This window comes from Ascochyta rabiei, chromosome 18 (genome assembly GCF_004011695.2).
Source record: "Ascochyta rabiei chromosome 18, complete sequence".
Lineage (NCBI taxonomy): Eukaryota > Fungi > Ascomycota > Dothideomycetes > Pleosporales > Didymellaceae > Ascochyta > Ascochyta rabiei.
In genome coordinates this window covers 219,248-242,110 of record NC_082422.1, presented here as the reverse complement: position 1 = coordinate 242,110, position 22,863 = coordinate 219,248, and the positions used below count along the sequence as shown (strand labels likewise).

Sequence of the window (22,863 nt, the reverse complement as noted above, 5' to 3'; positions counted from 1 at the left end):
TCATCACGACAACCGCGTTCGCACTGTGGCGCAGCGACCTGGGCTGCACGCTGTTCGTCCAAACCTGCTCTGGAAAGCTCGGGTATCGAGACGCTGGGGGCGTTTGTTCTGTTCTGTGTTGTTGCAATCTGGGGTTTGGGTTGGTTTGGTAGGCAGGGCAGGGTCGCGCGAGCAGAGCATGTGATGATGTGAGGCGCTTGGGTCCGTGAGGCGCTTGGGTTCGGCTTGGTTCGTAGGGCAGCGTTTGCCTTGTTTGCCTTGTTTGCCTTGTTTGCATCGCCGACGTCAACGGGTCCGGGGTGGTGCGCTCCATAGCACGAATACGACACACATGCCACACACACTGCGCACATGAAGCCGTGACATGCATTCCAATGGGCGCATCCGACTCCAAACTCACCTTCAAGCAGGGCATCTTCCGCCTATCGGAGCCCAAGCAGATCCCCGCCGACGATGAATACTGGACGGGCTTCTGGCAGCTGCCAGAGTCGGCCGAGGATGTCTTCTCGCTCTTCTCGCCCGCTGACATACGGCGCACCCGCGACGACAACCTAGCCAACCTCGAAACCCTCATACTCGCCGTCACCTCCCGCCTCGTCGTCCTCCGCAACCACCCCTCCTTCCCCGACCCCGAGCTTGCCCCGGAGCGGGATGCGCTCAACTGCATACGCGTGCTTACCAGGCTGCTGCCTTTTGTCTACGAAGCAGACCAGCTGGAGTCATGGGAGGACACGTTCTTCTGGGCCGAGCGCCGCAAACGCAGCCGGCGCGGCCAACTGCTGAAGAGCGAGGTCATCTTCGACGAGTCGGACCCAGACCCAACCCCAACCGAGGCCGAGCCCGAATTCACAAAAGCCAAGCCTTTGGCCGAGGAGATCATAGACACGCTGATCGATCTGCTGTTCTTCTCCGACTTCACGCTGCCCAAGGTCCAAGGAGGCAAGAACAAGGTCTCGTATGCGATCTGGCAGAGCGGTGTTGGCTGCAACACACCAGTAGCCTCGACCAAGGAGCTCGAGAGCAACAGGACAGAGATACTACGGCTGCTGCTCACCTTCGCCAGCAAGTCCATGTACATGTCCGCTGGTATGCAACACGACAATGACATGGCTACACGCCAACGCTGACTCAACACAGCCATACTACCTGTCAAGGGTGTAAGAGCCGTCACCTACATGGCTACCTGCCCAGAGAAGCAAGTAGTCTTATCGGTGCTTTGCTCAATGCTGAATACTGTGCGTCCTGCGCTCTGCATTGCTGCACACGCGCTAACGTCTGCAGACTCTGAAATACAATCCTGCGACATGGCGAGTACCTTACGATCATGTCGTGTTCAGAGACCAGAGGCAGATACTCGTCACCTACTGCTTGCAGCTCCTTTTGGTGCTGATTCTGTACCCCATACCTGAAGCCGGCAACGGCCCTGCTCCAAAGAACTTCTTCAGGCACTTCCTCGGACGCCTACATCGCCCACAAGACTTCCAATTCTTGGTAGACGGAATGACGAGGATCCTAAACCAGCCTGTACGTCGCCATTTCCATGAGACGGAATCATTGGGCTAATACTCTGCAGCTTCAAGCCAACTCATCATACCTCCCTGGAAGCCACAAATCACTGACGTGGGCGCCGGAGATGATTATGCTATTTTGGGAAGCTCTGCAATGCAACAAGCGCTTCCGCTCCTTCATCATTGACACAGACAGAGCGCATGACTTTGTGGTCCTGGTGCTGTACTATGCGATCGACCAGCGCAACGAGCCCTCCAAACAAGGGTTGGTGCGCATGTGCGTCTTTGTGTTACAGACTTTGAGTGTTGAGCCTCAATTTGGCAAGAGTCTGAATAAGACATTCGAGGGACAGGAGTCTCTGCCACCAAGCATACGGATACCTAACTTTCATGGGACCTACGCGGACTACGTCATCACAGTATGTTTCATGGCTCGCATCGCAGCATTAGCTAATGATCTCAGTCGATCTACACACTGCTCACAACTGGCAAGGGCAAGCTAGATGCTGTTTATCCAGCGTTGCTTGCCATCCTCAACAATATTGCAGCACACGTGCAACACCTTGGGCGTGCGTCGAGTTCAAAGCTGCTCCAGCTTTTCGCCTCGATATCTTCGCCTAGCTTTCTGTTGGCCAACGAGACCAACCACACTCTTCTTCATTCTCTACTGGAAGCGATTAACGCCATGGTCGAGCATCAATATAAATGTGAGAAGCAGTCGTCCATAGCCGCGCGCAGTTACTGATTGATTGACCAGACAACCCCAATCTTGTTTACGCGATCATACGATCCAAGAAAAAGTTCCAGGCGTTGCGGGACTTCACGCTTGAGAGCGGGCAAGAGGAGATCGAACGTCAAAATCAGCTGCGCAAGGAAGGCGGTGCAGAGTTGTCAAGGCAGGCATCCATCGACAGCCTACGAAGCCCCACAGCTGCCAGAACCCCATCGTTGGGCAATGTGCCAGAAGAAAACAGCGCTTTCGCCATTGGCAGTGACGAGGAAGATTCTGATATAGAGGAGGCCAGCCCACCTCCACGATCGACATCGCCGATACAGTCACCTCGTTCAGGGGGCTCACGAGGCGCATCACGAAGCGCATCGATAGCCTCTTCGATTGACGAATCGGTACCCCAACAACTTCGCGGCATGTCCGAGAAGGCGCGTGGCAAGATGCCAGTCGGGCAGCCCACCTTCTCCCGCCAGAACAGCATGACAAGCCTCGCCAGCGTAAATGCAACTCCCATGCTTGGCGCAAGCGAGTTCTTTACACCGTCAGTAACATGGGTAAGCATCTCCCACCTATCCTTCCATAAGGCAACGCGCAAGACACTAACTAGCGAGCAGCTCGAGTCTTGGCTATCCGAGCTCCCCCTCCATACCACATTGATGCTCATTCAGACATTGTCGCCCAAGATTGGGCCGAGCGAGGACACAGCCTCAGCCCTCCAGACCATCCAGACCACTACTGTCCCAGGTATAGACCCATCCCCGATCCGCGTGCACCTCTTCGAATGGTCGACCCTCTCATTGGGATGGTATGAGTCGCTTCTCTGGGGCTTCATATTTGCATCGGAGATGGTCGTGGCCAAGGGCACAGCTGGCGTATGGAACAACACGAGCATCAGGCTGTTCAGGGTCCAGCAAGGTGACGCACAGACGCCGAGCTTGCTTGCGCCAAGGGGTGCAGTGGACGCCGTGGGCAGCAACCTGGTGCAGAGGATCGGCAGCCTGAACCTTAGAGGTGGGGCGGCAGCGCACACGGGACGAGGAGCAGGAGCTGGTGGCGGTGCGCAGGCGGGCGTCAGGGACGTATAGTGAGGCAGCTGTCCGTCCCTTTTCCACGGCAGATGGATGGATGGGTAGGTGCACAGTGACTGCTTCGGCCTCGCCTACTGAGGTACATCGGTACTTCTGCCTCCCAGATGCAGGCCGAGGATACCGATTGGTGTGCCTGGCTGGCGCTGTCGCTTCCACGACCACATGCAGGAATCTGTATGTCGATCGCTGGACCCTGAGTGGCGGTGCACTGCCACAGTGTGGCGACGGCTCCAACGTGCAAGGGCGGATGGTGCAACAAATGAGGGCTCACGAATATCAACATACACATTCTAGACTTTTGTTTTCCATGGCACTGAGCTGCAAGTACGCGTAGGCTTGATGCATCCCTGACGTACTCTATCCGTTCATTGCCTTATTCAGCAATGCCTGGCTGCGTTTCGCAGCGCAGTCCGTCGGCCTCGCTATATGGGTGCATGGCACGTACGAGTAGCGGACGGCATACACCGACGACGAAATCCCCGGAAGCTCGAGGTCTGGAGTCCTGTAATCTCGCGCACGCTATGTGACACTCCTCGTCTTCTTCTTCTTCTTCTTCTTCATTTTCTTCTCTCCCCCCTTCTCGCTTCCTGACCGACCCACTGGGATGCACTGTGCATGAACGACAGGCCCGCGCAAACATGAACCGCACGGTGCAGACGGTCCAAGAGGATGTCGACGCTATCGTGCCGTACAGCATGCACGTCTCGTCGCGGTACCTCGCGCTCACGAAGCAGAAACTCGAGCTCACGCGGCTCCCGCGCGAGAACGAGACGCTGGGGCCAGCCGAGCAGTGGGCGCTGGGCACGCCGAAGAGCGTGCTGGAGCCGCTATTGGACCACTGGTATGTTGGTCTGTAGGCCGTACACGGAGTCGATGCTTATGGGTTGATGTTAGGCTCGAGACGTACGATTGGCGTGCTGAGGAGGACGCCTTCAATTCGACGCTGCCGCAGTTCCGCACGCGGGTTTCGCTTTCCCCAGGCGCGCGTGGGGGAGATCAGAAACCTGCGCGTACGCACTTTGTGCATAAACGCTCAGCGCACGCAAGTGCGGTGCCGCTGCTGTACTGCCACTCGTGGCCAGGCAGCTTCGTTGAGGTGCAGCGCATCATTGATCAGCTTGCGAGTCCGGAGGGAGAGGGGGAGCTGGCTTTCCACGTCGTGTGTCCGAGTATACCAGGCTTTGGGTTCAGTGATGCGAGTGAGGACCCTCAATTTGGGGTCCATGGCGCAGCGGAGGTGTTTGCAGGGTTGATGAGGAGGTTGGGGTATGAGCGGTGGGTCGTCTGTGGTAGCGGGTGGTAAGTTGTTTTCGAGATCTGGAGGAGTCTGTGTGCTGACGAGAATCAGGGGATTTGAGATTTGCCGCGCGCTGGCAATTAGGGAGCCTAAGAGGTGTCTCGCTGTGCATACATGCAATCCCCAGTTCAATGCACCAACGGTTAAGGACCAGCCGCTGCTGTGGGTGAAATGGCACCTGGCAAGACTGACGAAGGCGAAGTACCTACCCAGCGATGAGCTTTGGATACCTCCCCTCAGAGCTTACCGCAGTACCACCGACGTGGGCTCACCGAACATCTGGTGGACGACCACTTGGCCCAACGATGCACCAACTGTTCTCACTTCGCCCGCAGACTCTCGCCTTCTCGCTGTGCGATTCTCCCATCGGACTGCTGGCTGTTCTGTTGGATCTCGTGTCTGCGCAGGGGCCTGGGCCATCTGTAAACACAAGACCAAGATTACCATTTTGGGACCCAGGGGAGCTGAAGATGCCGGAACGAGAAGAGGGAGCAGCTGGACACGAAACGGCATCCTCGGACCTGCTGTACATGCCATGCTCGATCTGGGGTGTTTGTGCCTTGACACGTGCTTGGTTCGATGCGGCCCGGATCGACGATGTCTGGAGCGTCGTCTAGAGCGTTCGTTCGCTTTGCGCGCCGTGCGCTCCCCAGCCACAGAGCATTGGGCAGTGACGACACAGCCAGCGTTGGGCGAACATAGGCACGCGCAATTTTCTTCGCCCACGCGAGTTTTGTTGATTCTCAACAACACCACAGCCGCTGTCACTGTGATCGTCGATTCCCCGCGTCAAGCCCCGGTTCTGCGTACGTTTCCACCCCCACATCACTCCGTTTGCCCGCTGTTCGCTGTTCGCTGTTCGCTGTTTGCTGTCCGCCCGCCACCGGCGAAAACTCGCACAACGACTCACACCTCCCCCAGTCAACGCCCAACAGCAATTGCACCGTCTCCTTCACACCGCCCCACCAGTGCACTCGACATCGCCAAGCTGGCCGGCCTACTGTCCACGCATCTCCACACTGCATAGGCCGCGACAGCCCGCAGACAGCTTTTCCCCCGCTCCGCCTCGCTGTTCCATGCGTCAAGAGGATCTGGTACGCTTTCTATCCAAGCCTGCGAAGTGAGTCTCGTCTCCACCGCGCCTTCCACTGCCGCTCCCCATTGATGTCTGTACTCCAGAGACCCTGCTAACAGTCCACAGGCCTAGATAACACCAGCCACCCTCGACCTCCACCCCCAACCTTTATCCACCCTTGAGCAGATCCCTCGTCTGCTGGTCCCGATACTTGTCCAGGGTATCGGAATCTAGTCGGTCGAGGCGCAACGACTGACACCATTCCGCGGCGCAAAGCCTCGTATATTCCCCCCAACTCCCGACCTCCCTAACGTCCTCTACGGTCGTTCCTCATTCAACACACCTGCTGCTGGCACCAGCCAGCCTCTTCAATCCTCGTCCCTCGTGGGCCTTCTCTCCTCAGCCAAGCACCGCATTGCTTGCCTGAGCAGCAGACTGTGCTTCACTGCTCGTCAGTCAGCCAATCGCTACCGGGACCTCCGCGAATACGCCCCACGCAAACGCCCAGACAACGAATACCTTGTGCGCACAGCCGCCACATAGCCAAGAGATGGTCGCCACGGAAATCCCCAAGCACTACACTGCGTCGCCATCTTCGCACATGGGCACGCCTCATTTGACAATCAACAAAGAGGCCACTATCGACCTCGACTCCACCAACTCTTTCGAGGGTCCTGAGAAGCTGCTGGAAGTATGGTTTAGTTCCTCTGCCACCGACCTGCCCGGCCAGGCCGGTCCGCTTGGCCTCAAGAAGGTGTCTGCTGAGATCTGGAAGGAGATGCTTGACCTGGTCAACTGCAAGGTCCTGTCTGTCATTGAGTCTGAGCACGTCGATGCCTACTTGCTCTCCGAGTCGAGCATGTTCGTCTTCCCGCACAAGGTCGTGCTGAAGACGTGCGGTACCACTACCCTTCTCTGGGGCCTCACCCGTCTCCTTGAGATTGCCGCAGTCAATGCCGGCTTCCCCTACGTCACGCCCCAGCCTGGTTCTGGGTTCGCCGCTGCTGCCACGCCATACCGCGTCTTCTACAGCAGGAAGAACTTCCTTCACCCAGAGATGCAGCAAGGTCCTCACCGTAGCTGGCGTGACGAAGTCCGCTTCTTGGACCAGCGTTTCGAGGGCGGCAGCGCTTACATGATTGGCAAGATGAATGGTGAACACTGGTACCTCTACATCACGGGTCCTGATACCAGTCTGACCCCTCCCCCCAGCCCCGGTTCCGAGGAGGTCGATCGTCGTGAGACCAAGACCAAGTTCATGAGCGTCCCTGAGCGCATGCTACCCGAGATGAACACCGACGAAGAAGAAGACGAGACTCTGGAGATACTCATGACTGACCTCGATGTGAAGAACGCCCGTCAGTTCTACCTCGAGGACGCGAGTGCGGTCGCGGAAGGTCGCTATGTCCAGAGGGCCCGTGAGGCTCGCAAGAACGCTATCCAATCCCTTGGCTCCATCCCTGAGGGCGAGTGCGAGAGCCTTGGTGGTTCTACGGTCCTCAACTCTACTGCCACCACCCACATCTCCGACGAGAGCTTCGATGTCTTCGAACAGACTTCCTCCGATCACTCGGGCTTCAATTCTGACGAGGAGCTCACCTTCCCTGAGGAGTTGACTACCGAGGGTCACACCTTGGGTACTGTCGTCTCTGAGCACTGTGGCCTGGCCGATGTCTACCCCACTTCGAAGTACCCGGACGCTCGCATTGACGCCTACCTCTTCACTCCCTGCGGCTTCTCTGCCAATGGCGTTGTGCCCGCTCCAGGCGGCGCGCCAAACGGATCCAAGAAGGGTTCTGATGCCACGCACTACTTCACTGTACACGTCACCCCGGAGCCTCAGTGCTCTTATGCCTCATTCGAGACCAACGTCCCTGCTCGCCAGAGCGGTCGCGAGACTGCTGACGTCATTGAGCACGTGGTTGGCATCTTCAAGCCTGGCCGCTTCAGCATCACTTTGTTCGAGGCCAAGCCTTCGCCTGACGAGCTGCCCGGCAAGAACCTCGAGAAGAGCAAGCGTGTGGAGGTGATCCCTGGCTACCGCCGTGTCGACCGCATTGTGCACGATCTCGAAGGCTACGACCTTGTGTTCAGGTACTACGAAAGGGATGACTGGAAGGGAGGAAAGCCTAGGTTGGGCGAGATCTTTTAGGTGGTGTGGTTCTGGATCAAACCTTGGTTTGAGCTGTCTTCATGTGGACAGATTGCGGATAGGCTTTTGACGTTGTTGGGCGGTCCGTCATTACATCTGGTCTATAGATATTGTATACACTCTCTCTTTGTACAATCTCTACTTTTCTTAGACATACCATCCCTCCAAACCTGTGCATAAAGCTTTTCATCAGCTTTCTATAGTCGTCTGTCCTTCTGAATACTATACTGTGATCCTTACGATTCCGCGCGCTGCTCTTTGCATTTCTATCCTTAACACGCAGTGCAACTTGCGTTGGAACATGCACAAATGGAGCCACACCTCTAACAGCACAGACGTCATTGTACCCAGCTAGTATGTACACGTATTATACACTCAAAACGTTGCTTGACATGAGGTCAGCTTTGAAGGTTCAGCAGTGTCACTGGTTTCAACGCAGTGCTTACTCCAACTCGCATTCACCGCCGGCTCTAACCACACGCTCCAAGCAAATGCAGTAGCCTTGCACCCCCACTTTAGCACAGGGCTCAGACAGCTAGCCCTCGCTCATTTATTACCCCGCATTGTGAACAATGTCGCTGCTAGCAAGCAGGCTGGCGTTCAGCGCTGAACACAAGCAGTAAGTAATCAGCGCTACAACAAGAGTGAGGGTTGCCTAAGCACGTGGTTGCAAAGTTAGCAAGGCGTAAGAAGAGGGTAGATGGGGATATATAGGTTTGTGGTCATTATACTACACTCTTCTATCTTTACTAAGTCTTATTACTAGATATGTTCCCTCCCCTCAAACATGAATGGCATCAAAAGACCAGAAAACCGCGGCAGAGCCAAAAATACCAAGATGGAGATGAAGAAGAGACTGGGTTTTGACTATTACAGTGTCATGGTGAAGCTCCAGCTTCCCCCAGCATGGCTACAAGCTCTAGAGCAACGTCCTAGAATACCGCCAACGCCGCTAGAACACCTTCCAAATGACAACTGGGGCCAGGATGAGTCTTTCCAATTTTGCAAGGCAGATGATGACGAGCCATACTCAACACGCATCCTGCGGTCGTGGTCAAAGAATGGCTCGGAAAACAGCTTGCAAGATGGGGGCGATGCCGTTCCCATCGATGCCGACAACGAGCTTGACCATTCTATGTCTGACCAGGCTGGCACCAAATCCAGCGACGAAATGTCCAGTAACACTGGCGACGAGCTTGAAGATACAGAATATCAAGACTCAACTAGCGCAGTAAGTCCACCACCAAGCAAGCGCCTTTTATCGTTAACATGTGCTTACAGATCCCGCGATTCGAGTATATCCAAGACTGGAGTTATGAGAACAGAAATGATGTGGGTGCGCATCAGCAAAGAGATGGCTGCTGACAGAAGTGGCTGGGTGATACAGACAGTGGAAATATAGGCCTTGCAGGTCCCAGTCGAGATCTTCAGGGATAGGATGGTGCAGGTATGGGAAGAGCTGCCCTGGTACAGCAAGCTTGGGTTGCACAGCAACGACCTTCAGCTGTTCCTGCTCCAGAAGCAAGGGGAATAGAAGTGCTTACAGCACATTCCCGACTACTACATGCTACTTCTTCTTTTACTTTATACAATGGTACCTACTTTCTTCTCTCACTTATATTTGCAAATAGTTTGCGAGCTTTTCGCCTAGATGCAACGTACACCTACTTCTGCTTCTACTTACATAGCTAACAATGTAACTTTAAAGCAAGAAGAGGGCCTGTGTCTTAGGATTTTATATGTTAAGGCATACTTAGCATTCTTTTGCGATTGTACTGTAACGCGTTCTGCTAATACAAGTAAGTACTGGTCAACGTATTCTACCCTGTGTTAATTATTTTCTGATACTTGTACGGCAGATGCAGCGTTCTCGAACATAAGAAGTCTTGTAAACACCTTTAATTAATTCAAAGGTGTACGCTATACAGGGAATAGAGACATATGTCACTGCGCTGAATTTTAGTCTCTTCACTTTTGTCCTACTTTAAATGTTGCAACTAACGAATATCTTGCTGATCTTTAGGACGGTGGTGTACGGGAGCAGTCGGCCGGTAAAAGTTTTCAGCTCGATGCCACTAGCAACCCCTACCACGCTGCATGCTGAAACAGAACTACACGGAAGCAGTCAGCCGTTGAAACTCCTTTGACTTCTGCATTGGACATGTTTCTTGTCTTTAACCGCTTATTACCCTAGGGCGTCTAGACATGTGCCAGTATCATTAAGCAACAGCCACCGGAAGCTTCGGCTATAGTGCCACGCCTCCTTCCCCACAACACATTACGAACAGACAGTAGTACCGTGAGATGAGTGAGCGAGTTATGCTGAGGGTCGAGATTGCGAAGGTGGATTGTATTACTATATCGATGTCATTGTGGCCAAGGGGAGCTCTGGTTGTCTGGGCATCAACTACTCCACCATCAATATATAAAGGGACCACGTCTTACTGAAAATCGAATATTTATCAAACTAACAAAATCTTCCTTTCAAGCAATTTCTAGCTTATCTCGACTGCCAGGAACATGAAATTCTCTCTCACGACCATCCTGCTTGCCAGCGGCCTCGCTGTTGCTGCTCCGGTAGCAGACCCAGAACCACTCTTCTCCCGCCAGGCAGCCCAAAGCATCAACGATGCTATGGTGCGCAAGGGCAAGAAGTACTTTGGTACAGCAACTGACCCAGGACGTTTCAACTCGGGCAGCAACGGTGCAATCATAAAAGCGAACTTTGGCCAGGTCACACCAGAGAACAGGTACGCCCCTCTCTTGCTCCCCTCCTCCCGTGCTCAATACCACGTCCAATCTAGTAGCAACACACTAGCGCTTGGCTATCGAAGAGAGACTGATCTGACGCAGTATGAAATGGGATGCCACCGAGTCCTCGCGCAACAACTTCAACTTCGGCACCGCCGATCAGACGGTCAACTTTGCCACCTCCAACAACAAGCTAATCCGTGGCCACACCACTGTCTGGCACAGCCAGCTCCCGTCCTGGGTCAGCTCCATCAATGACAAAGCGACCCTGACCTCTGTGATGCAGAACCACATCACGACCCTCATGGGGCGGTACAAGGGCAAAGTCTACGCCTGGGACGTTATCAACGAGATGTTCAACGAGGACGGTAGCTTCAGATCCAGTGTGTTCTACAACGTGCTCGGTCAGGACTTTGTCCGCATCGCTTTCGAAGCAGCCCGCAAGGCTGACCCAGCCGCGAAGTTGTACATCAACGACTACAGTACGTCGCCATCCTGCCTGAACAGGAAGGCAGAGACGATCAAATGACACGCCTTAGACCTCGACAGCGCCTCGTACGCTAAGACCCTAGCCATGATCCGCAACGTCAAGGCCTGGCGCAGCGCCGGTATTCCCATTGATGGCATCGGTTCGCAAGGCCATTTGACCTCAGGCCAGGGCGCCAATGCGCCGGCTGCCATGGCGGCGCTGTGTGCTGCTGCGCCAGAGTGCGCTCTGACTGAGGTTGACATCCAGAATGCGCAGACGGCTGACTGGACCAATGTCGTCAAGGCTTGCCTGAGCCAGTCCAACTGCGTTGGTATCACGGTTTGGGGTGTCAGGGACTCAGACTCGTGGAGGCCAAGTGGTAACCCGTTGTTGTTCGATGCTAACTACAAGCCCAAGGCGGCGTACGACACAGTGTTGGCGGCTCTGCAGTAAGCAATGTCCAGGCCCGTGACAGGATCGTTCGTGCGATTGGTGTCTGTATGCTAGTTGTAGATAAAACAATGTCTACTGCATAAGACGTGTATCAGCCAGTGCGATATGTATTCTTGTCATCCTTGCACACAAATGCTGAGCTCCAGTGTTGTTGTTTGCTTTCAGTCTAATTTACCTCCTCTCCTCGTAATCTCTTTCTCTTCCTGAGCATTCTTTGCAGCCTTGATAATAGAAACTCCAACATTCTCACTCGCTCCTTCCTCAGCCTGCCTCGTCCAGAACAAGTCAGCTGCATTGATCCTGACACTTTTTCGTCTTTGTATTTCTGCAACACCCAGAAGCGCCGCTTTCTCTGCGTTCGCTTCGAGCTCGTCCAAATACCGCTTTCGCTTGGCGTATCGTTCAGCCCTCTCCTTCCGCGTTTGCTCAGAGCCAATCTTCGCGAGTGCGAATCGTACGCCAGCTCTGAAGCCCATGAAGATGTGTTCCGAGATCAAGATGGTGATTGGGAGACTGGCCCATAGACTCAAGCCGGCGCGTTCGCTGAGGAAGTTCTGGGATCCGAATAAGTGAACAATGGCGGCGCTGGTCAAACTGCCAAACCATGTGAGAGCTTCTAGACTAGCAACCCAGGGTCCCAGGCCGTCGCTTCGTGTAGGTGCAGGTCTCTGGTACTCGACTGAGATCTTGAGGAAATCAGAGCGTAGCTCAAACCAGTTGTTGATGAAGAAGCCAATAGGTACGAGAGGCCAGACAGGGCTGAACAAGGCCAGGTAGCCAAACTGAATGACCATTTCCGCCACGTCGTCTTGAACGTTGTATTCAGGCCTCAAAGCTTGCTTCCTTGCCCGTCGAAGGAACTTGGCTTCTCCAGGGTCGTCGAGTGCTATTGGCTGGCCGGTCCGTCCCCGCTGATGCAATTTTGTTGCTTGACGGTCGCGCCACCACTGCTTGAACTGAATCTTGAACCAGGGGAGAGCAAGCTCTTCGATCGCTCCCGATACTTGCCCCGTCAGAGTAAGGGCAATCACTTCGTTTCGCAGCCTATCGGGATCGGCTGTAAAGCTGATAGCTCGCCGCTCTCTATTGCCTGTCACTGTGTCGATGCAGTACTGCAACAAAGGTATAACCCGGCTACCAAAAGGAACATACAGGAACGCGGTGATGAAGATCGGCAAGTAGTTCGTGATCGAGTTGAGGACGAATATCTTCTGCGTCAGAGACATCTCATGATGGTCGGCGGTTCGGTGGTTTTCGTATTCAGTCATCTTTGCGGCAATGTCTTCGAGGAAGCTTGTCGCATACGGCAGAAAGACTCCAAGTAGAACTGTTGGAAGGTATTCCTGTTTGCAATCAGTAATTCGTACTGCAATGCAAGATCGATAGTCTGGGTAACTTACAAGGTAGAACTTATATGGACCGTCGTAGGCCTCACTGATGAATGTCTCGATAGCAAAAACGATAGCAATAAGTGCCCCGAGGAAAAGTGTACTGGCAAGTACAAAGGGGATAACAAGTAGCTGTCGAACAACTCTCTTCCACCTTGGAAAGTGGTGAAGTAGCCTTCCAGCTACATCGACTGCAGTGGTCTCATGTTGGAATTGTGGGCGATTAACGTTTAGGTTACCAACACCTCTGACTTGCCAACGAATTGCCAAATCTTGCTCTTGGATCTTCCAGTATTCCAAGAAGACAGTGCACCACACACCTATCATGAGAGCAAACAGTAACGAGTACTGTGGCAGAACCGCCCAAGCAAAGACGCCAGCTACGCATGGAAAGGCGAGGAACCGGAAGTAAGTTTGGAGGAACGCGAAGTAGAAAGCTACTTTCGCTCCCCAAAGGTCACGGATTCGATCAAGGTCGTTGAGATCCAGGAAGATGCGTTTGCTGAGGTGGGCGAGCAGTTGGTTGTTGACAGGCTGATTGTGAAGTGGAAAGATAGAAGATATATTCTCCCACTGCCCGAACCCCGGAGTGATGCCTGCTCCACCAAATTCCTTGCGCCAGTTGACGAGATGGAAAACCGACAGAAGATCATCAGCCTCATAAGCGCCAGCAACGACACTCGAAGCTGTTCCTCCAGGATGTTGCTTGGTGATTCCGTACAGCCAATCCTTCACCCTGTTGAGTCGTTAGTAAATCCCTCCTTCCTCAAGCACTAAACACCAACCTCGACTTGTATACAGTGTTTCCAAGTAGCTCTCTGGGCGCTTGTACGAAGATCAGCAGGGACTGGTCATAACCATGGCGGACTTCCGTATTCAGCCCGGCAGAATGTAGGTCGTTGATTAGCTCTGAAAATTCAGTGACGGCAGTCTCGTGCTCTAGCTGCAGTTAGCAACTATTAGATGTTAATTGAATCACTTCCTGAACCTACGCTGCCAAAGTCGTAGACTACAACATATTTATCGTTGTAAGTGACGTTCGCGAGCTCTTGGTCATCGCCCAGAGTCGTATCGGCTCTCCTCAGCTGCATGTCCCAGGTGTGCGGTCTAGATTTTGAGGGAGCCACAACCCAAATGTGTAACAAGGCTCTGGAACATGGTGAACCCGCCCTGTGGCTGGTGACTTTATAGATTCAGGGATGCGTCGTCATTGTGGCTATTTTAGGAGCGGAGATGATCAAGCCTGTCAAGGGCTGGACATTGGTGGCTCATGGGTGGGTCTGACGGTCAGCCAGCGCTAGTGCGCCGAAAGATCCGGACAGGACCTAGAGAAAAAGCTGAGACGGACGGCTGAAGACGACACGAATTGGAAGTGTTGCTGATGGTTCTGCGCGCAAACAGAGAGGTGATTGTGAGGTAGCAGTAGAAGACCAAGATATTAGTGATGGCAAAGGCAGCCGCTTCGGCGATCTTGCGACTCGCACGTACCGTACCAGCGGTGAAAACGCCAGCGAACAGCCGATCGCTCATCGCATGCCACATCGTCGCTTGCACAACACGTCAACAAACAAAGTCGATCCTTTGTTCAGCAACACCGATTCGCGCGCCGCCAACGCGGAGACAATGAAGGAACCCAAGTGTCAAAACATAGTGCAATAGCCTGGATCACAGCCTGATCAAAGGATCGCAGGAGAATTTCGCTCAGCCTTCTGCATTGTATGCTAATACAGCTTCACAACTGATATAGCTGCACTCATAACCTGCCGAAGAGACAAGGATTCATCCAGGCTCATCATGCCACTCAAAGAAGTTACAGTATGCTCGAGCGCACCTATGCCGAAGGGGTACAGTTTCTTACCCAAAGGCATACGATACAAGACCTTGCATAGTCGCAAACTCACTCATGAAGCAGGCAAAACGCTCTATGTTGTTCTGGATACGAACAAAAGACAACTAGGTCTGCGAGTGCCCAGCTTCATCATTCACCAAGTCCATAAGCAAGCTAAGGAAACCTTGCCAGCCCGGCGCGCCGCAGTTGAAAAGCGCGATGCCACTTTCATCAAAACCGTAGCTGCTCAGCTGGAAGAGCAGTTCCCCGAGATGCCAGAAACAGAAAAGGTGCTTGTGACAAAACATGGCTTCAGGAAGCATTCAGGTCGTGTTGGTAGAACTGGTCAGCTTCCACTGCCACGCAAAGTCCTGCTAGCCGTCCTTGCCCATGTACGTCATAGACACACAAGGTACGACGATATGTTGGCTCGTGGAGTGGAAAGAATCGCTGCAAGGAAAGCGGTCAGCAGAAAGATTGAGAGTGTAATGCGGGATTGGGGTTATGTAAAAGGTAGGGAATAACACATGACCAAATGTCGAGCATTTTCACTAAGCATTCTCGACAGACCTATCCTGGTATTTCAGAGATGATTGTTCAATCAGCAGTACGGACAGCGAATCGGATGAACGATAATATCGTGGAACGCTTGTATTTCTCACCTGACAGCACCGCAACACTCCGACACATGTGGAGTATCCCGATAACTGCAAGCAAAACATGTTGTGCGGGCTTTCGTCATAGATCAGAAAAGGACCAGTTCCGACTACCGTTCACGTCACGCAGAAGCTCGGCCTCGTCATACAAAACCTCCATCTGCTTATCTTCAAGTTGGATGACTTATGAACTTGACATACGGACTTCTCAGAGTGATACGCACCGATGTCCGTGACAAGTAGGCGTTACAACTGGATCTCGCTATAGCCGCTCAACTCCGACCAGAGTTAATCCCCCCCCCCCCAATAGGAAATTCCCCTCTAGAAGCATGTGAGACAATGCAGAAATACAAAGAAAGCTCTTCTGGCCTTGACCTGAAGAAGTCCAATGACGAGTAATTGCAGCACTCAACATCTTATCTCGCAGTATTTCGCCAGAAGACCTCAATCAAAAACATCGCTATAGTCGACGTCACCGGTAACACTTGAAGGCACATCACGGAAGCCCTCCTGAAGAAGAATCGCTTCACAATCACCGCCATCTCTCGCCACGACTCACGAGCTGAGTTTCTGTCCGACATCCAAGTTAGACGTGTCGACTACGATGATAAAAAGTCTATTGAAGATGCCTTAAAGATTCAAGATACACTGATCGTTACAGCATCAGTCTTTGTACCGAAAGACACATCTGCTACACTCACTCGCGCAGCCACAGCTGCTGGCGTTTCGTGAATCTCACTCAACGAATTCGGCATGCACAACATTGATGAGGGAGCAAACGACACTATTGGTCCCGGCAAGAAAGGTAATCGCAATCTTATCGAGTCTCTGGGCGTATATTCTTAGATTGGCATCAGATGTAGATTCTGGTACGAGCACTCGCTTTCGAATGGGGAGCTGTACGGCATCGATATCAAGAAGCGCGAGGTTACGTTCTTTGATGACGGAATACAGAGACTGAGCACATCGACATGGCCACAGGTCAGCTGTGCGGTCGCTGCGTTGCTTTCGCCACTGATTGACGCGAACGACCAACAGAGCGATGCAGTGACGCTGAATGCCTATCGTAATCGCATTGTTTATGTGTCGCCATTCACAGTCAACCAAAGAGAGATGTTTGATTCAGCGAAGCGCATTGCCGGCACTTCGGATGAGCAATTGAAGATCAGCCGGGTGCCCGCGAAGGAGCGGTTCAAGGGGTCTCGTGAACGCATGAAGAGCGGTGACCGACGAGCTTTCGCGCGAGTCCTGTATACGAGGTACTTTTTCGAGGGCGCAGGCTTATTCGAAAAACTGCATGGTCTAGACAACGATAAGTTAGGATTGCCGAGGGAGGGCTTGGATAAATATACAGAGAAAGCCATGCAGCTGGAGCAAGACGAGTACTGGGCGAAGTACGGTCTTTAAACCCATTCTGTACACGATAGCAGATTGTACTTGTCCAATAAAACCACTTGTTTTGCGATATCACAGCTGTCTCTTACTTTGATATCATCTATAGACAGTAGAGCCTGTTCCGCAGCCTCTTGCCTGTGCGATATCACCCAGATGTTCAGAACCGCAGCTGACTCGCCAACGTTATTAGGACAATGTTTTCTGTGAACCGTGTAAGCTTCGCACATTTACAGGGTGTGCCAAAACTCTTCCGATCATACAAGAATGGATTAGCAGTCTTAGTTCCTTGAGACCAGATATGACCATGACAAGGCTTGCAGTGAACGACAGCTCAGGCACAAGTGTGAGAACCGCGTCGACGAGGTCAGTATTGCGCATTACAAAATTGTAAGGTAGCTTCCGTTGAGCGTTCAAATTTGACAGAAACATGCTGGCAGTTCATAGTACTATGACACAATTCAAAAGTTTGAAAGGAGATTTTGTTGTGCTGGCTTTTGAGAGCACCTTTGCCTTCTTCCTCACAAAGTCAGGTAAGCCGCACACAGAACAAATGAAGTGCCACCTGATCTGAAAGCACAGCACGTATTTACGAGCTTTGAGTATAGTTTTGCTTCATGCATGCCAAGCATAAGCAGAGATCCTCTCCCAGCATTGCTTACGTGAGACAGCATTGGTGCTTATATGCAGTCCGCTTACTTGTCAATCTTTACTTACACTATTCCAAACATCTTCCAATCCGTCAAAGTCACGAAATATGCCTCGACCATACGTCCATTCCTTTTATCGAATCTGGTTCACCGTCGTGGACCCAATTATTCTCTTCTTCACAGTGCTGGCATGCATCTTTGCTCCCGCTACCATTCTTGAGACAGCAGTCCCATCGTCTGTCGAGCCTTTTCGGCCCTTGTCCCATGGGGTACTCTTACACGAAACTGCTGCATTGTACGGATTCATGGGCATTATGTTTGCAGTACTGTTGCGCGCTTCGCTAGATCCCAAAGTGTGGATGATCGTCCAGGCTGCAACGCTGGGCGTCGATATTGCGATTCTTGTTACGATTTACGACGCACTCAGGCTGCAGGAGAGGCTTGATGTCAGAGCCTGGTATGGTGGGGATTGGTTTAATGTAGGCTTTACAGTGTGGGTGGGGCTTATCAGAGTGGCGTATCTTCTGGGTATAGGTGTAGATGAGAACAAGAGAAAGACAGGCTAATGGATGGGCCCTCAAAGAAGAAGCAGATGAAAAGTTACGGGTCATGGATAAGATTTATGGTCCATGCAAAGTGCATGGCAAACAGTGGCAGCAGCGCAGTCAAGTTCGTCTTGATGATATACTTGAGGAGCGTCATGAGATGGTCAAACTCTCAGGTGTGTCGTGGTCATGTCATGTGACGCTCGTCCTGACTACATAATTCCAAGTTCCTGGACCATCTATAAGCGAGTCCCCTGTAGTAACTAGATAGAAGTCGTCATCAGGCTCCGCCTGAGTGTCGCTTAGGATCGATATCTTTGCATGAGTCCCGCTACATTTTACATGTACACTCTTGGAACGTAACAATTCCAAACTACAAGGATCTGCAGTTTAGTCAAAGTTGAAATGTAATCAAAAATTGTCAATTAATATGGAAAGTCCAACAGGGTGATTTGTGCACCATGCGCAAAGACCAGCTCGAAAAGCTCCGTTTATTACCTCTTCACCATTGTGCAGAACGAAGAGGAGAAGCAAATTCAGCGCTCGTACACTGTCCAAAGCCGCTTTGTGCTGCCGGTTGTGCAGAAAGCAAAGGATAGCGACAGAGTTTGTGCAAGCTGGTGCACTGTGATCTGAAAGAGAGACGCTGATGGGTTTTGCCATGTGGGGTGGAATCCAAGACTTAGCAATTGCAGATATCCCCATGCCTATATCCCGGCTTGCTGCCTACATTGGGAGATTCTTGGGCGAACAGGGGGTGTTGGTGAACCACCGGCTGCAGTAGGGCTGGGCATGTCTAAATCAACCGAGACATTAACATTGGGTTACCTTTGAGGAAAACACATGTCACATGATTTCATTTATCGAACTCGATAGCTAACGAAGGCGTGCCCAGTCATTTTTCAAGATCTGCTCCATAAGATAATAAATCAATATTCAGGCTTAATAACTCTGAATACGGACTGTATGAAGTCAGTGATGTTCAGCAAAATCGAATCACGATACTACAAGTACAGTGCCTGACTTTCAAACAATGGTCTCCTTCACTTCTCTCTTCCTTCGATGTTCTCACGGAGCGCGCAGACGCCAACACCACGGCGTTCGAGAAATGCCAAACGACCGCCAACTCAGAAGGCTTTCACAGCGGCTACTTCTACTCTTGGTGGTCCGACGGCGGCAGATCGGTCCAGTACGCCATGGACGATGGAAGCAAGTAGTCCGTCACATGGCGCAACACAGGCAACTTTGTAGGCGGCAAAGGATGGAATCCAGGCACTGGCCGGTAAAGACGCCATTACCGCTTCGGAAGTTCAATGGAACCCTGCTAATTCAATGCCATCTTTAAAATCATCAACTACAGCGGCTCCTTCTCTCCCTAGAGCAACGGTTACCTTGCCGTCTACGGCTGTACGCGTAACTCACTGGTCGAATACTACGTAGTGAAGAGCTACGGCACGTACAACCCCAGCAGCGGCGGCCAGCGCAAGAAAACTACCTACACCGACGGCGGCACCTATGAAGTCTACATCGCGACGCGCACAAACCAGCCGTCTATCAATGGCACGCATACCTTTCAACAGTACTGGTCTGTGAGGCAGTCTAAGCGCAGTAGCGGTAGTGTCAATATGCAGAATCACTTCAATGCTTGGGTGGACCATGGAATGCGCTTGAGAACTCACTATTATCAGATCCCAGCTACTGAGGGCCATCAGAGTAGTGGAGTATTGAGATTTATGTGCAGACTTCTTGAGTGCTGCTGCTGCTGAGTGGGTGGTTCTGGATATACGATTGGGGTTGGGAGCGATTGTGTAATGGATTCATCCCCTTTCGCAGGCTTTCACAGATAGAATAGCTTTGTGGAGGTACTTGAGTCGATAGTTTGGTGGATAGAATAGGATTGAGTAATGTCTGTGAACAATGTTAGCGGGCATCTTTGATGATATACCTAATCATTGTCTTTGAAGAAGTGGTGCTGTATTTGTGTCTTGGACACTGATTATTCTCGTCTGAACAATTAAAGTTGCTAAGCACAAGGGGAATCTTCTGGTTACCGTGCTGAATAAAAGATGACACCGCCCAGGCGCCCCTTTAAAGCCTACTCACTGCTCTACCTGAACAAGTAAGAGCGTTGATGTCGTCTCTCGTCCCCACCTATTAGCGGATAGCTGTCCACTCTACCATAATATCTCACCGTCCCAAGTGACCTCGGGTCACCTTCTTCCAGACGCTCTTGACCCGTCCTAGGACACGCTTGCTCTTTGAAGCTCTGCTCTTCGCTAGCCTATCCACTCCCACGAGCGCAAACACAACTCCAACAATTTTACACTTCTCATCCTTGACCATTTTCATCTCCAAGCCCATCAAACCCCCAACTTTAACAAAGTAATCCCGCAGACCCAAGCGAGCGTAAGAGCAACCGGCAGGAAAGCAGATCTGGACTTTAACCACTCCACCCAACGGAAGTGGATCACCCTTTGAACGATTCTCTTGCAAGGCAGTATTACACATGGCGTTGAACATGTGCAGGGTCAATATTTCGACAGCGTGGCCTACTACTCTGCAGGCGTGTTGCTCTGAGACAGCGGAGACGTGTTCAGGGACTGCCATATTGAGAGTCAGGCTGCGGACGTGTGGAGCAAGCGACTCGAGAAAGACTTGTTCGTCATTTCCTAGGCTACCCGATTGGTGAATGTCTGATGCGTATGTAGTGATACAGAGGTTCTGAATATCCTTGTACGTCTTTGGCTCTGAGTCGAGAATAAGCAATGGCTGCTCGTCCCAGAATGGGTCTGAAGGGATGTTCTGAAGAGCGGAGGAGTAGCCAAGTGGCTTTTTGACAGTGCCGATCGTACTTTCTACTCGACTGGTGGTATGTTGGACAATTTCATAGTCAAGTTCCCGCGTCACCTGGCGACAGACCAATCGTAGGTTTAGGATATCGGCGAAGCTTTTGAACCCTCCAAAATCATCGTGAACGGTCTCATCCGTATCTAATACGTTTCCCGCAGCTATAGTGGAGTTGTGTGCCAGCATGGCTTGGTCGTTTGGGGTGCGAGCAACGTTATCAAGACAGTCGCCGTTCTCGGTGGACTCGCTTCCGTTCCAGAAGCTATCGGCAAGGCCGAAATCATCGTTAGTCTCGGCTGAGCAGATGACCTCCCCGTAGATCTTCGCACGAATCTCTGCTGGAAGCCGCAAGAAGTTAGTGGTTGTATCACTCGATCCGGCTTCAATCTCTGCAGTTCCCTCTACTGGGCTGGCTTTCGTGGAGAATAGCTTCCTGAGTGGCCGCGGCATCTTAGCGTGCATTCTCTAGGACGAAAATGAAGGTAGTTGACGCCTCGGGACGTGTGAGTAGTAGAAAAGAAGTGAGTACCGCATGATGAAGCAAAGTGTTAGATACTCGCGAGTGTTGAGGCTGAAGCGCAGCGTCGGTGAAAGGCAGGTCCCCCATCAATATTGACGGGGGGAGAACGGAGCCGATATACTCCGAGCTTGGCAGGAAGGAGAGTCATCGGTGTAGTGCCAAATCACGTGAGGTGCCTTCGCACTGTGGCTGCACAGAAGAACTCTGATGCCTCAGACCCGTTCTGAGTATTTTCACTAGACTGACCATTAAATTTACAGTCTATCTCCCCAAAGAAACTCCAACAGAATTTTCGCTGTTTTAATCTGCATCTCTAGTCCGATCCGCCAACGACATCATATACATGCAATCCAGACTTCCCCCTTACATCACCAAAAGACAGAAAGTACCACTACCGCTAACGACTTCATCTAAATAACCCAGTCACAATTCAACACACCACCAAACACCCTCGTAACCCCCATCACTATCCAGTATCGAGGGGTCGCCGAACAGCCATGTCCTACACCGACCAAGACAACCCAAACTCCAAACTCCACCACCCACGACGTCATCTTCATCTCACTGAACTCGCTGAACAAGTTTCTAAACCCCTCGCCAACAAGCGCGTGATCCAACCTTCCAAGCAGCTCGTCGATCCCGTCGCCACCCCACACAAGCATGCCGCATCCCAATCCAAATCATTTCCACCATCGCACCAGACAGAACCGTACGCACAACACAACAGCACTAGATCCCAACCCCCATCATACTCCACTCCAGCCTCCGCCACACTTCCCCATTCCCATGGACATCTCCCCCGCCGCGTCCAGATGAAGCAATACCCAGCCACCACAAACGCCACCACCCCAACCCACACCCAGGACTCGATGGGAATGAGATGGACAGTGCGATGTAAGGAGACATTGCGCAAGTCCACTGTTTATTCAGTAACGGCAATTTTTTATTAAAAAGAATACAATTATATATATACACACGACCCACACCAACGATCAGGACAACACGCAACAATCCGCGTCAGATTGAGAAGAGCGCATTGCAATCAACGCCAGCCCGATTCAGATTCGAAGAACAAGCCGCAGGGATGGAATCGCACCGATTGTGTGCGTTGAGCGCGGAGAAACGGGGGAAGTGGGTGTAAGGGTTGCAGACTGCTGTGTGTACCAAGAGATCTTCTTATAAATATATATATATACATAAACATGCTTAGAATTTTAATGACTATAGTACTTATACACTACAGCATTACTACTTTTAATATTCTGTCTGTTTGCTTATCTTAGCCAATGCCTCCCTAACGGCCTTGACGGCCTCTCTAGCCTGTTAACGCTCCACAGCGCCCTTATCTACCTAAGTCTTACCCTGCTCTTTAGAGTAGATAGTTAGCCTCACTAAGTTCTTAGTTGCTTTTAGCGTCTGCTGTTCTTTCTTTTAGATTGTTCCTTGCTAGCTTTCTTATACTTTTTTTTTCTTCTAAAATAGAGACAGGCTAATATAGGGGTTGCGTATTGCTG

At 51.9% G+C, this 22,863-nt stretch overlaps 8 protein-coding genes across 8 annotated transcripts, besides 3 other annotated features; 6 read left to right on the top strand and 2 right to left on the bottom strand.

Annotated features, from left to right (window-relative positions):
- Nucleotides 1-374: 374 nt before the first annotated feature.
- Nucleotides 375-3,323, top strand: EKO05_0009931 (uncharacterized protein; the record flags this gene model as incomplete). The annotated part of the gene is made up of 7 exons (XM_038943008.1): nucleotides 375-1,086; nucleotides 1,138-1,235; nucleotides 1,282-1,524; nucleotides 1,574-1,927; nucleotides 1,972-2,215; nucleotides 2,266-2,792; nucleotides 2,853-3,323. The coding sequence occupies 7 exons, from the start codon at nucleotides 375-377 to the stop codon at nucleotides 3,321-3,323; spliced, it is 2,649 nt and encodes an 882-aa protein (XP_038794492.1).
- Nucleotides 3,324-3,856: 533 nt separating this feature from the next.
- Nucleotides 3,857-3,895: a tandem repeat.
- Nucleotides 3,896-3,964: 69 nt separating this feature from the next.
- Nucleotides 3,965-5,240, top strand: EKO05_0009930 (uncharacterized protein; the record flags this gene model as incomplete). Its single annotated transcript, XM_059637641.1, has 4 exons — nucleotides 3,965-4,167; nucleotides 4,221-4,625; nucleotides 4,675-4,885; nucleotides 4,959-5,240. 4 exons carry the CDS (start codon nucleotides 3,965-3,967, stop codon nucleotides 5,238-5,240), a joined length of 1,101 nt encoding a protein of 366 aa, XP_059493624.1.
- Nucleotides 5,241-5,462: 222 nt separating this feature from the next.
- Nucleotides 5,463-5,496: a tandem repeat.
- Nucleotides 5,497-6,248: 752 nt separating this feature from the next.
- On the top strand, nucleotides 6,249-7,850 carry EKO05_0009929 (Adenosylmethionine decarboxylase; the record flags this gene model as incomplete). The annotated part of the gene is made up of 1 exon (XM_038946966.1): nucleotides 6,249-7,850. One exon carries the CDS (start codon nucleotides 6,249-6,251, stop codon nucleotides 7,848-7,850), a length of 1,602 nt encoding a protein of 533 aa, XP_038794490.1.
- A 787-nt stretch (nucleotides 7,851-8,637) lies between these two features.
- On the top strand, nucleotides 8,638-9,215 carry EKO05_0009928 (uncharacterized protein; the record flags this gene model as incomplete). The annotated part of the gene is made up of 2 exons (XM_038942898.2): nucleotides 8,638-9,081; nucleotides 9,132-9,215. The coding sequence occupies 2 exons, from the start codon at nucleotides 8,638-8,640 to the stop codon at nucleotides 9,213-9,215; spliced, it is 528 nt and encodes a 175-aa protein (XP_038794489.2).
- A 1,155-nt stretch (nucleotides 9,216-10,370) lies between these two features.
- On the top strand, nucleotides 10,371-11,523 carry EKO05_0009927 (Endo-1,4-beta-xylanase; the record flags this gene model as incomplete). The annotated part of the gene is made up of 3 exons (XM_038942750.1): nucleotides 10,371-10,600; nucleotides 10,704-11,083; nucleotides 11,141-11,523. The coding sequence occupies 3 exons, from the start codon at nucleotides 10,371-10,373 to the stop codon at nucleotides 11,521-11,523; spliced, it is 993 nt and encodes a 330-aa protein (XP_038794488.1).
- A 161-nt stretch (nucleotides 11,524-11,684) lies between these two features.
- EKO05_0009926 (uncharacterized protein) lies at nucleotides 11,685-14,002 on the bottom strand (the record flags this gene model as incomplete). Its single annotated transcript, XM_038942846.1, has 4 exons — nucleotides 11,685-12,866; nucleotides 12,924-13,647; nucleotides 13,697-13,854; nucleotides 13,904-14,002. 4 exons carry the CDS (start codon nucleotides 14,000-14,002, stop codon nucleotides 11,685-11,687), a joined length of 2,163 nt encoding a protein of 720 aa, XP_038794487.1.
- Nucleotides 14,003-16,508: 2,506 nt separating this feature from the next.
- EKO05_0009925 (uncharacterized protein) lies at nucleotides 16,509-16,802 on the top strand (the record flags this gene model as incomplete). Its single annotated transcript, XM_038942999.2, has 1 exon — nucleotides 16,509-16,802. One exon carries the CDS (start codon nucleotides 16,509-16,511, stop codon nucleotides 16,800-16,802), a length of 294 nt encoding a protein of 97 aa, XP_038794486.2.
- A 3,367-nt stretch (nucleotides 16,803-20,169) lies between these two features.
- Nucleotides 20,170-21,279, bottom strand: EKO05_0009924 (uncharacterized protein; the record flags this gene model as incomplete). The annotated part of the gene is made up of 1 exon (XM_038946965.2): nucleotides 20,170-21,279. The coding sequence occupies one exon, from the start codon at nucleotides 21,277-21,279 to the stop codon at nucleotides 20,170-20,172; it is 1,110 nt and encodes a 369-aa protein (XP_038794485.2).
- Nucleotides 21,280-22,526: 1,247 nt separating this feature from the next.
- Nucleotides 22,527-22,548: a tandem repeat.
- Nucleotides 22,549-22,863: the final 315 nt, after the last annotated feature.